The sequence below is a fragment of the Jatropha curcas genome, chromosome 2, assembly GCF_041381405.1.
Source record: "Jatropha curcas cultivar XTBG-Jc1 chromosome 2, XTBG_Jcur_1.0, whole genome shotgun sequence".
Taxonomy (NCBI): Eukaryota; Viridiplantae; Streptophyta; class Magnoliopsida; order Malpighiales; family Euphorbiaceae; genus Jatropha; species Jatropha curcas.
In genome coordinates, this window is record NC_143152.1 from 25,542,127 (window position 1) to 25,555,887 (window position 13,761).

At 28.4% G+C, this 13,761-nt stretch overlaps 1 protein-coding gene across 1 annotated transcript; it reads right to left on the minus strand.

The window, feature by feature from the left end:
- Nucleotides 1-6,375: 6,375 nt before the first annotated feature.
- On the minus strand, nucleotides 6,376-7,519 carry ZFP10 (zinc-finger protein 10). Its single transcript, XM_012219599.4, has one exon. The coding sequence runs from the start codon at nucleotides 7,415-7,417 to the stop codon at nucleotides 6,518-6,520; it is 900 nt and encodes a 299-aa protein (XP_012074989.1). The 5' UTR covers nucleotides 7,418-7,519; the 3' UTR covers nucleotides 6,376-6,517.
- Nucleotides 7,520-13,761: the final 6,242 nt, after the last annotated feature.

The following is a 13,761-nucleotide window of genomic DNA, read 5'->3' on the forward strand; positions in this document are numbered from 1 at the left end:
TTTTTTAATAAAAATTATATTCATTTATTAGCATGTTGTATAAGTTAATTAGTATAAACAATATTTTCTCGAAAAATTCAATATTAGAAGTATTTTTACTTTTTCAGAATTTCAATTCGGTTGAATCAAACTGAATTTCTATTAGTCGAGTATAATTATAAGTTTAGTAAATGAATGCTGAATTTGATTTGAATTATTTGATTGATATATAGAATGAGTTGATTTAAGTTGAATTTGCAAGTCCAATTGCTTTAAATTTTTTTTTAATGAATGATTTTAATAAAAAATATTAAAAATTAAAACTATATATTAAAATCTCACCTAATATTATTTTAAATGCTTTTTTTTTAATTTTAATTATTATACATCAAATGTATAACACAAAATTCTGATTGTTACACTGTTAGCGATTGTACGTACAAACTGAGCCGCTGAATTAAAAAAACGGAGATATATATAGATAGGAAAATACTTGAGAGTACAGTTGTGTGGTCCAACATATCCATCAACGGCCGTCCAAAATCATGGTATAAAATGTTTGGCATCCGATCATACGACCTGCTGTGCATGAACCTAGGTCCTTTCCATTCAATACAATGACGTGGCAACCGACTGTTTCATCATCATTTTATAATAAAAGTAAATACGAATGTCAAGTGAAGAATTTAAGACACGTGGATAAAAAAGATGTGCCCAACTAACCGACAGAAACATTTTTTTTTTCACAAAAAAATGTATATGTACAGTGCACACCTTGTCCTTGTCCCTCATTCGAAGCTATCTAATGAAAGTTACAACTCCTTATATACGTGATGTGACCTCACGCAATTGGGAGAGACCTCACGCAATTGAGAGAGAACTCACCTCTTATTTACTATTTATTTTTGTTAATTAAAGCTATACTTATCAATAATTAAACAATGTTAAGGTCACATATAATTTCAAATGAAGCTAGAAAATGGAATCCATTTGCCAAAATGTAACTTCTTAAGTTTGATTAGTCACTTAAAATTTGATTTGATTATTATATTCATATTATTACTTATCGATCTTTTATTTTTATTATTATCGTTAATATTATTTCTCAAAGAACTTAAATTTTCTTTGAGATTTAAAAAAAAAACCTTTGATTTATTTATATTCGAATAAATTGGGTTTTATCTTTAAATAATAATTGATAAATTGTGTTATTCCTCTTTCCAATGTACTAAAAACTTAAATTAAATATATTCGTTTTCAACAAATAAAGGAAAATAAAGGAAAAAAACTTGGGCTTTTATTGGGCTTCCGTTTTGCCATGGCCATGGGAGTGCAATTCATTGGGCTTTCAAGATATACATTCCAGACCCAATTTCGGACTACATGCAACATTTTCAATCCGGCTTCATTAGATTTTGGTTATTGAAATGTGAAAAAAAAAAGAAGAAGATCTAAATGGATATTTCAGATTATGTTATTGTTCCAGAAATAGATTAAGCCTTTCAGATTTTATTTAAGGCCCAATAGCCTTAGCAATATGAATATATAATAATAAGGTCAGACTGCTTTTCCTTTTACGTATTTATTCTCACATTTTTTTTACGAGACTAATCTCATTTTGTAATTTGTAATTACCTCTTTTTATAAATTAATTTTTCAGATATTGAATCTTTGACTTTACAAAAATTATCCGCTCAAATTAAGTGCGATGCTTGTTCCCTTTTTAACATTATTTCACTCAATAATTTTGTATCGAACCACTAACCTAAGAAATAATAACTACAGACATATGGTTTGACAGTTGTCTGATATTATTTTATGTAAACCTATTCATTGATGAAGTTTTTGACAATTTGGTATGTTTCAAATTCAGATCTGAACCTAAGAAAAGAGTAATCGTTATATATCATTTAATTTCTTTGACTTAATGGACCCCGAGGCTATTACTAGTAGAGCCGTGAGTTTACGTTCTTTGGATTTCTCGGTAGCAGCTCGCAATATTCTCATGAAAATAACTAGTTAAGGTAAAGTTCTATATTGTAAGTAGAAAAATAATTCCTTATTCCAATTAAAGAGGTCAATTTAATTATAATTAAATTTATTTCTCAATTTATATTGATCAATATTTTAATCATTGGATAAAAACTGTTAAAAATACATTTTTTTTGTCCTGTAATACAGTCAATTATAGCGGCAATTTGTCAAAATGGAGCAAAACAAAAAATCCTAAATTGTTTGATTTCAAAAATATTTGCCAAAAAAGAGTATAAAGTTCAATTTTTAATGACAAAGCGTGACAAATTAAGAGGTACTATTTATTATATTAAGAATAGAACAAAAAATTAACTTTTATATTATTTGTATTACATCAAAAAAATGCTTAAGAAACAACTAGAGTAACTAGCAGTTTCTTGAGCTAATTATATTTATTTTTTCAATTTTTTGCTAATTTTAAAAGGAGTTTTGAAAATGTACTCAAGAAACTACCGAAAAAATTGGTGGTTTCTTAAGCTAAAATTATATATATATATATAAAATAATTTTCATGTCATAAAATCGAAATGTTTAAGAAATCGCTAAGGCAAATGGCGGTTTCTTGAGCTTATTTTATTTTATTTTTAATTTTTCTATTAACGGGCAAAGAAAATTTCATATTTGAAAATGCTTAGGACCAAAGGAATTCACATTTCTGTAGCAAGATTTTTTATTTTTATAATTTTTATGCCAAAAGATCATAATACTCAAGAAACTACCAACCTAAATGTTGGTAGTTTCTTGAGCAAAAATTTTAATTATTTTTATTTTACAGTTTTTGCAAGGTAGAACTATGAAACGCTTAAGAAACCACCAAAACAATTGGTAGTTTTTAGAAACAATTTTTCTTATTTTATTTTATAATTTCTATTGCCATAATTCATAAGATCAAAATGCTCAGCAATATAACTGGCGGTTTCTTGAGTAGAATTTTTATTTATTTATTTTTATTAATACCAAAGTCTTAGCATAACAAATAGTACATCTTATGTGATTTTTGATTGGGGTAAGTAAATTAGAGATATATAATTTTCCGAAAAGCGTGTAAAATACTTGTATTTAGTTTGCATTTCTAATTTTACTTTTCGAGAAGTAGAACATCTAATTTCTCTTTCACAGAGGAAGTAACTTTCTAAAAAATGATTAGAGAAGTTTATACTTCCCTAATTAAGTGCAATAAATTTACCAATTTGTCATATTATCTAAACACACTTAAATTTATATTATGGATATTATTATCTTTTGTAATGAGCGAATATTTTACTTTTTAGAATGTTGATTTGTATACTAAACATACTCAAATTATAGTTCCTGTAAGATAATTTTGTGGGAAGTATACTTTCCTTGAAATAGAGAATTTTGAACCCAAATGATGCCTTAATTTGTTACACTTTGACCGTAACATTTGCCATTAGAAAAATCTAACTTTTCACTCTTTTGGTAAGTATTTTTATTTTAAAATCACACCATTTAGAACGAATTATTATTTTTACTTCATTTTGAAAAATTGCCCAATTTGAGCATGGGTATCATGCGTTCAATTATAGTTTATGAGATCTATATTGACCGGAATCCAATTGGATTAGTTTAGTTACTGAGAAGTACTATAAGAATATTAATGTTCTTGAATGCTTTTAAAATCATCTTAAGTTATAAGGAAAAACAACTCAATTTATTATAATCTTTATCTTTTCAATGAAATGTATTTGAAATATTTTTCTCAAACAAAAGTGTTTTGAAATGTTAATACTTATTTCAAGCAATCCGATCCAAGTTAAGTTGATCGAGGGTGGAGTTATCTGATTGGAGAGTCAATACTCATTACCAATCAAAATTTTAAAATTCAGCTTTTCCCTTTAAAATTTATATATATTTTAAAAACTATTCATATTGACTCTCTGAAAATTTGTCAAATTGACTTTTTCCCTGTGCATGTTATATACTTTTTCAAAATATCCATATTAGCCCACAATTTTACTTTTAATTTTTACCTCCCAATACTTAAAGCCTAGAGCTTTGTCCCTGAGTGAGGTATATTTAACTATTGATCTCAAGCCTAGTTTATTTGGGAATAGCCACTAGTTAGGGGGCTCTGGCGAACATCAATCCAATTGGATTAGGTTAAGCCTGAGAACATCAAATTCTGTCTCACCAGCTAATTAAATTTGAATAAGTAATTCATATTTTGAAACTTAGATTTCTTTTTTATTTATTTTTGGGCATATACGCTGCAATATATGACAGTGTGAAGTAAGCTCGTGAAGCGGAACTTGTTCCCATGCAATATACCCTTTAGTTGTCAAAACAATAATAAACATTTACTCCCAAACAACCAACCCACTTGCAATGGAATTATTTCTACCTACTGAAATTATATTCTTTAAACAATAATTTGGAATTACAAAATACCCTTTTTAACAGAGAAAACCACGCAACTAAAACAGAGAATAACTTGTCACTTAATTCCATTTTTAAGTCTTTAAAGAAACAGAAAAACGACATGTCATGCCCATGTGCACTTCTGCTCTCTCACTGCTTCCCTCCTTTACTTTGTTTCTTTGAAACTTAGCTCGCTGTGTTTGTTTCCAACTCATAACCCTAATCAAGACAAATCCCAACCAATCAACTTTAAAACTCTCTTACACAGATTTGTATCCCTTCGTAGAAACCGATGCAAATAATCCCAGTTTCCCTCTTTACCATATGTATATCGTACAAGACAAATAACCCACATGAAAAAACACCTCAAATCATTAAAACAACCTCACTTCCTACTCTTTACTACAAGTTATTTGTTGTCTATGTCTTAAATTCCTTCTGCATCTCTCCCTCAGACTTTCCCTGAAATTCCATTAAAGTCAATGCCCTGTTCTATTAAATGTCCCATTCATAGAAAAACAACCCATTTCTTTATTTTTTCTTAATTTGATTCTTGGACATTTTTCGTTTCTTCAGCCTATCTAGCGTGAGGGTTAGAGTTTGTTTACAAGAATTCATATATACTTTAACTAATTTGTTTTCTATATATAGAATTATATATCTTATTCTGTAATTATTTAGGCACAAGGGTTATGTTATCAAGAGGATGTACATATACATAAACTAATTATATATAGAGGAAGAAACAAAAAGACGCATAGATAATGGCTATGCATCATGATGCGATAATATTCTCTTAGCAATTAATTAAAAATAAAAGACATAATAATAATTAATATACTATATCATGTGCAATACTTAAATGGAGTGATTCCCGGAGTAGGTAGAGAATTTGGAAGGATTATGAACAATAAAGAGATAATAAAAAGTGATAGAAGAGAACACAAGTAAATGGACTTATATGAGGAAGATATTCAAACTGATCAAACAGATCTGATGACGATGATAATAGTACAAGAGAAAAGGGAATCGATGTTTTGATATATCTGACTTTTGTGTCCTTTGAAATTAACCTATCTGTGTGTGTTTTACGGGTTTTTGTTTAGTTTAGTTTTGCTTCTGATGGAATGTCAGTCATGTACTCAATGGGAAATAGTGCTTCACTCTATTCCATGCAATTTTAGTCAGTTTCTTTTTCCTCTTAAACCCGACTCATATACCCTAATCTCATCGATCACTCTCTGTTCTTAACCGCCATAATTGACATCTCATCTACCTCAAATGCAAACACTACCCGACTTGCTACCTTAGACTAAATTAAGGACTTCTGTTAATCAAGAAAAAACTGTAATGATTCGAACTTTTAACTTCTTATACTATATACTTTTGAGGAGAAGTCTAATAATCCAAAATATGCTAGCGTCTTATGGCATTGATCTTGTTCCTGGGTGGGTGACTATCCCTCTCTATAACTGTTTTTCCATGGATCGAACCCTACCTTAACAGCTCATCCGCTGGACTCAACCGTGCTCTTTTAACAACAAACAAACAAGTAATTTTCTTTTTGTTTAGCCTTAAACCGGAACACATGCATTATCCATGCTACAGGGAAATTTTTTCACGAGTAACAAATAATATTAAAATGAAAATTTGTTTAAGATGGAAACAAACCTATTTCTTGATTGCATAAATGTTTCATTTAGAAAGATACATTTTCATGAATAAATTTTGAGAAGAAAATGGAATAAATCAGAAAAAAAAAACACGAAAAAAAAAATAGAATTCAAGGCATAAATATTCTCAGTGTTTATAACCATTATTAGCTTGATCCTATGAAAGTAAGCTTAGTAATGATTGATGGAACAGATAATTAACTACTTTATAATAGATTAGGATATATATTTCAAGATATATAGATGAAGATTTCATATATATATATATATATATATTTTTTTTTTTTCTGTCATAGTATATATTTTGTTATATTATTACATGATCTTGCGAATTCATAAGCACTCAGGACAGTAGAAGTGATCAAACTCAAAGGGAAAAAAGAAAAATGAACAAGAGAAAACCAGTAGTACTAAATATATCAATATGTAGTTCCTGAGGGTTTCGGCAACTACTACTTTACCTTAGACGGCCGGTCACCAAGCCTGAGTTCAAGATCCAATTCCTCTCTAAAACAAGGGCTAATTTCAAATACCTCTGACTGGACATGGTTATGTTTCCTTCTTTTGCGAACTATAGCCTCCTTCCCCTCTACATCATCATCATTATTGTCTGTTATTGTTGGGCATGTTCGTCGAACCACTAAATTCAAGCTCACAGACAAATCAGTTTTCACACAATCTACCTTAGCACTACATTCTGTAGATCCTACAATTCTTGAATTCTTCTCTGCTTTGCTTCTGGGATCTGACTTACAGTAATATCCGTCGGTCACGGAGATTGGAGGGGAAGATCTAGGAGGTATGGATTTTCTTCCATCTACTTGTTTAATATTACAAGAAGAAGAAAAAGGAGGGAAAAAATTCTTTTCATTATTGCAATTCAGTTGACGAGTAGGTGAAGGAGGTGATGCAATATTATTGATAGCAGAAGGATTAGAATTAGGGTTAGGGCTATAAACCAGAGTACAAATCTGAGATGGATATTGATAATTACCCAAAGAAGAAAATTGATTCTGAAAGAGATTGTGATGATTTTGATGGTCATGATGATGATTAACAAGTTCATTGTTAGGGCCTGGAGATTGCTTTAGTCTAGCTCTATCTCTTCTATGGACATTCATATGACCGCCCAAAGCTTGAGCAGACCTAAATTCTCTTCTACAAAAGCTGCAAGAATAAGATCTTGGTGGCCACACGCAACCGCCTAAAGAAGCAGCTGCATCTTCTGCAAAAGCTTGTTCTTCCCATGAATCTTCGTATGGAGGGTGAGAATTAGTTGATTTTTGAAGATGATGATTTGAAGTCATACTGTGTTTTCGCTTAGTCAACATCCAGCACCTTGCTTGCTCCATATAAGTATTGAAGATGAAGAAGAAAAAAGCATAGAGAGATTAAAAAGAAGAGGTGAAAGAGAGAAAGGGAAAATGATTTGGACTTAGGTATGAGAATATTGGTGGATACCCTACCTTATTTGTCTTACTGTAACTACTTCTTGGTCTATCTATCTATGGTAGGTCTAACACAGTCTACTATTTAGTAAACGAAATCAAATGTTCAGAAAATAGGCTTATTAAACCCCCACCCCCCCCCCCCCCCCCCAAAAAAAAAAAAAAAAAGAAAAAGAAAAGAAAGGTGATGTTATCACTGTTACATTCAGATTTCCCCAATTAGATTTCCATTTAAAGCTTTTGACAATTCAGGATCATGAACTTCTATTTTATGGCAATTTTATAATTTTGTTTTAATTCTATCCCTATATCAAATTGAAGTGAAATTAAACCTGCAGCAACTCTTGATGTCGGTCCACTAAGAAAAAAAATATTCCCAACAAGTATTTATTACATTTATAAAGGATCAAACCCTTAACCTCGTTTGAGAAAAGTGTGCTGAACCATTTATCTTAATATTTATTAGTATATGCTATTTATCCATATTGAAACCAAGTTGATGCAACATAAATTCCACTCTTACAACAAATATACAAGACTACCAAATTAAATATTAGTCTTGTAATGAAAATATATGTTTCGGAAATGAATTAAATATTCGTCCATAATCTGTTTATTCTCAGTCTATGTTATGGACCTAATATCTCCTGCTTTCCATTATCCATAAGTTAGGAATGAAAACTAGAACTGCATGATATGATCCAAATCATGTATAAAATACATATTATCCATAAATTAGACATGTCTTATTTTAATTTGATGGTAGCTGATTGTAAGTCTTGTTTATTGAGTTTGCCTTATGTGTGAATTTGTCAAAATATTCGGCGAATCAGTCAGCTCATGCAGTTGTTTCTATGCCTGATTTTGAATGGGAGTATGCCCTCCCGAGTATTTGTACCAAATTCTTTCTTTTGATTCTAGTAATATAAGCTAAGGTAGCTTGTTTCTTTTTTTTTTTTTTTTTTTTTTTTTTTTTTTTTTTTTAAATACTGAATTAACGTTAAATTTGACACTACAAAACAGCATTCCTTCTAACAGTAAAATCTACAAGCTATTAAAATATAGAAATTTAATATCACTTAAGTAAATAAAATTTATAATATAGAGTTATTTAAATTCATATGAGTAATAATTGTTATTCAACCATAAAGGATGAAATATCCCACTTGGCTAGAAACCCATGCGGCTAAACTTGGCACCGTAATCTAATGTCATTGGTGGCACTACCATAAACATTTGGTAGCATGGTCTGACACACTGTTAAAAATTTGCATAAAATGTTGGTTTTTTTTTCATTACATTTTGTAGTCCATATCGGGTATAGAATTTATTTGTTATAGATCTTTTGGGTTATATAGAACATTAGAGTTGAGGATTTGTAGTTCTTAATAACAATTCAAATGTGTTTTGCTGTTCAAAAAAAAAAAAAAAAAATAGCAACAAGCATTAGAATATTTTTTAGCAACTATGTTCAAGTACGACAACGTATCTGTCGGGAGTAGTAGAAATCCCTGAAATTTTTATTCTTCCAGGCTATGGTTTACTAAATAATTATGGAAGGGGAAAGGAAAGGATTAATGTATAAATAGAAAATACATTGGCGTGGGTCCTATAACCCTAACTTATGCGCAGTGTATATGTGCTTAATGACAAACTCAGATTATGCCTCACTGAATTGGAGAGATCCACCTTGAAAACCTCAAGTATGCTTTAAATGTGCAAGTATTTAGGCTGTATTATTGACACTTCCTTTGGCTCTGTATGCATAACCCACAAAAATTATTTAGGCTATAGTATTCTATTTTTGGTGTAATTTATAATTAAACGTATGAACTTTTGCCGAGAGAGGTGTATCAAGCGACGGAGCCAAAAATAAAAGATAAAAGAGGTAAAAAAAAATTGCAAAATATAAGAGGATAAAATTGAAAAATTAACTCTTGTATAGATAAAATTTAAAATTTTAACATTTTATATAAATTTTTTTAAAAACATTTTAGTTAGGGGCAGAGGCCACCCTTGACATCCCTCCCTCCATCCTTCCGTGTATGGTTGCAATGCGTCGAGATCCAACGAAACTCAAAACGAGACAAAATAGCCAAGATAGAAACTCATACATTCACCAACAACCTCCAATTTTTTTTTTTCCTCCATAAGTAGTATATATTCTCTTATTGAAGCATTCAAGGGTATAAAATTAGGCGCCCAGAATATGCAAATGAAATTTTGGTTGATTATTTTAAATCAGTCTTAATAGACTACTAATTTAATTATTTCATATGAGGTAGAAAGCCTCCCTCTCTGAATTTGGAAAGAATATTATGTGCCCATGTATTTTTATGAATAAAAAGAATACTATAAATATTATTTTATGAATACAATACAAACGTATGAATTAATTAAATGCAAACGTATGTTTGACCATAAGTTGACTGATTAGATGGCTCTGCAATATGTGCATAAACAAATTTGCAATCGTTCTCTTTTGTGATGTCATTTAAATGTCTTGTATACACAGAATTTACGATTAATTGAAACTTAAAAAAATAATAATAATATGCTTCGATGTGTCGTCTTGTGGATACAAAGAACTTTTTCAAAAAAATAAATAAATAAATAAATAAAAGTAATTAACTTGATGCAATTTATTTTACATTTCGACAGTAAGGGAAAAACTAATTAGGTGCAAAAGATTTTACTTGGATTGTTGTTATTGTAAATCATATGCAGTGTTCATGTATAAAAATCAGATTTAATATTTAAGGATTGGAAAGAAAGATGTTCGTCTAATTGTTTTTGGTAAATATTTATTTTTAGATCTAAGAAATTGTATATTTTGATTCAACATGCAAAATTTGATTTACATCAGTTGGAATTCAGGCGATCTGTAATCAACTCCAACTGCATTAAAGCTGTCATGATTTGTAAATTTGAGATTTGAATTGGTTTTCGCACTGTTTTGCTTGTTTGGTTCATTTAAGTATGATTTACATGCCTATATGAAAATGTGAAATTGGTTCATTTAAGTAAATCTTTTCACTTTATGTGAAATTGAATTTATTTGATTGAAATAAAGGGTAAATTACTATTTAATCCTTTAGGTTTGATTCCTAATTATTTTTCGGTTTCTGTATTTTGACTAAGATGACCTTATAGGAAAAAAAAAACCCAAAATTTTAACTTTTTTTATCATTCTAGTCAATTTTTTTTTAATTTTATGAATTGATACCGTGTACTAATTAATTTGTATCAATTCTAGCCTCCGTTAATTGTCCCTTCCAATTAAACTAACTTGTCCGTTAATTATCTTTAATATTTTTAGAAATTTTCTTTCTTTTTTTTTCTTTATAACCTTCATAGTTAATTTGTAATTTATACGAAAAATGTATGGAACAAACACCTTCGTGTTCTTTTATTTAATCAGCACTGATTCGTCATTTATGAGGTTCACTCATCAAGGTTAATAGACACATCAACTTAATTTAGAGGGATGGCTAATAGAGGCTAAATTGATACAAATTAATTAATATAGATAAAAAGGTCAAAGTTTAAACTTTTTTGCTATTACATCTTTTTTGATCTATTAAGCTATTTAGTCCTTCAATTTAAGTAGTATCATTTTTATGTTAAATATCTTATAATATTTGATTATTTAGTCATTTACATTTAATATAATCTTATAATGGAATCCCTGATTTAACGTTAAAAATAGTTTTTTTTTTTTTTTATGAAAAGAATTAAATAGTTTAACAGATTTAAATATTAGTGACAATTTAATCATTCAGTTAAAATATAAGGCCCAAGTAATTATTAGAACCAAATGTAGTGACTAATAGTAAGTTATCCTTAAATCAAAAAAATAAAAAATTGAACGTCATCCTAAAATTACAAGTTCTAAAATACCTCAAATAAAAAGTTAAAAATGAGATGGATTTTTTTTCCATTAGTTGGAGAGCAAATATAGAATATTTCATAAAAAAATAAAAACAGAGAAAAGATAATTATGATTGCATGCTCCACAAGATTTTTTTTTTTCCATAAGCCAAAATATATTAAATAATGAGTTTAAAAAAAAAAAACAAAAGGAAGAAGATTGAGTAGTCTTGACCATGAAACGCGTTTCTATCTGTTTCATCTCGTTCAAACATTCCGTTAGCGGCGGAATTCGGGGGCCAAAAACAATGGCTTGCTTCTTATCATAACCTTGAATTCTTGGCTTCCGTGTCCCCATCGTAAATATTTGTTTATACTCCAAAAAAATATTTGCTGTAAACACTTAATCCTAAACAGTCAAAATCATCTCAGGTTTTACAATAGAGTTGATGAATATTTTTCAATACTGCCTGGAAATAGACAATTTCAAAATCATCATATTTTGTCAACACTTTCACACTTATCATGATTTCAGCAATTATATTATTACATTTCACAAAATCACTTGATTTTCATTTCCATTTGACTAAAATCACTAATAATCAGTCCGTTTCTTTTTTTTTTTTTTTTTAGAATTTCAAAATGCTTTTGCTGTTGTAAATTTCCATGTAAAATTTCCCGGCTTTTACTAGTGTACAGAGGTTAAAATTCTGTAAAGATGCAGAATTTTATTTAAGTGACACATCAACATATCAATTTGTAATATCAAGTTACCATTAACAGTGTTTTATTCTTTTCTTTTCTTTTTTTTTTCCAAACAAAATAATTTTTTATGTTATTAATTTTTCTTTCAGTTACTTTAGAATACCTTTAATTTATCTTTAAGACTACATATATATTCTAATATTTTTTTGACTGAAATATAGTTCTAAATTTATTCTTTATTCAAAAAAAAAAAAAAAGATCATACACAATATTAAAAATAAGATTATGAAATACTCTATAATTATATAACAACATATAAAAATATAAAAATCAGTTTTACTTCAAACTAGATGATTGAAAAATTAAATGTAAATAACATAAAATTAGGACTTTAACAAAATGTATAGATTAAACAAAAATATAGACATATAATATGTATATATAAAGAGAGATTTAGAAAGTTGATAATTGAAATTTTAGAATAATGCAACTCTTTTATAAATTGAAAGTAAATTTAGTTTTGAATTAAGAATTTATATTTTAAACTATTTTAAATGATTTAATTAATTAAAATTTTTAATAGATGCATAAAATTAATATTTAAATACTTCTTCAAAAAAATAATATTTAAATAAAAACACAATAAAAAGTTATATATGGATATTGAAGTTTTTAATTAGTTTCTATAAATTTATTCTTCATTTGTTCATTAAAAAGTAATTGATATAATGCATCGATGTCTCTTTAAATTTCAAAAATAATAATAACGAATGAATATAATTTGCTTCAAAAGTAGAAAGTCATTTAAATATTTTTAAATCTATGATTTATATTCAAAGTGTTAAATCTATCGATTTATATGTACTTCTTTACCAGTAAAGAAAATTTTAATTATGTAAAGTAATTTTGCCTAAATTTCCCATACACTTGTTTTGCTATAAATGATTCTTACACAAACCTATATCCTCAGAGTCACAGTACTATATTTAGTTGAATATCATCAATTTCAATAAAAGTAAATTATGAAATTATTGTATCCCTTCTTTCTAATGAATTATAAGTTTTGAATAAACATATTAATGGCAAAAGCAAAAGAGGTTATCTTTAGCAAAATTTCAAATAATGAGAAAACACTTATCAAATTCTTTCTTGTCTTGTCAATAGTACATACACAAATATTTATTTATTGGGAGGTTGTCCAATGCCCAGAATAATATTATTATATAGGGGTAAGCATGTATTTAAATATTATATATATATATTTAAATTTAATAGGGCTCGATGAGTTTTCGAGCTGAATATCACTAGGCTCGAGCTCGATTTGATCAGAATTTTTTCAAACTTTTTTTCGAGCTGAAATCAATTAGAACAATTAGCGAGTCGGCTCGGCTCATTTACACTTTTACCGATAGCCACCAATACTAATAACCATCCTCCACCAGCCACCACCACCACTAACCGTTTACCACCAGCTACCACTACTTGTTACCGACTCGTAATTTACTTCTTTGTTTTTACATTTTTTGTCATATTTAACAATTTAAAATACAAAATTTCTATTATTATAAATGTTTTTATGTTATATAGGGGTAAGCATTCAGTTAACTAAATTGAATTACGTCGATTTCGATTTATCCAAATATATTTTTATGTTATCCAAATCTGAAATCAAA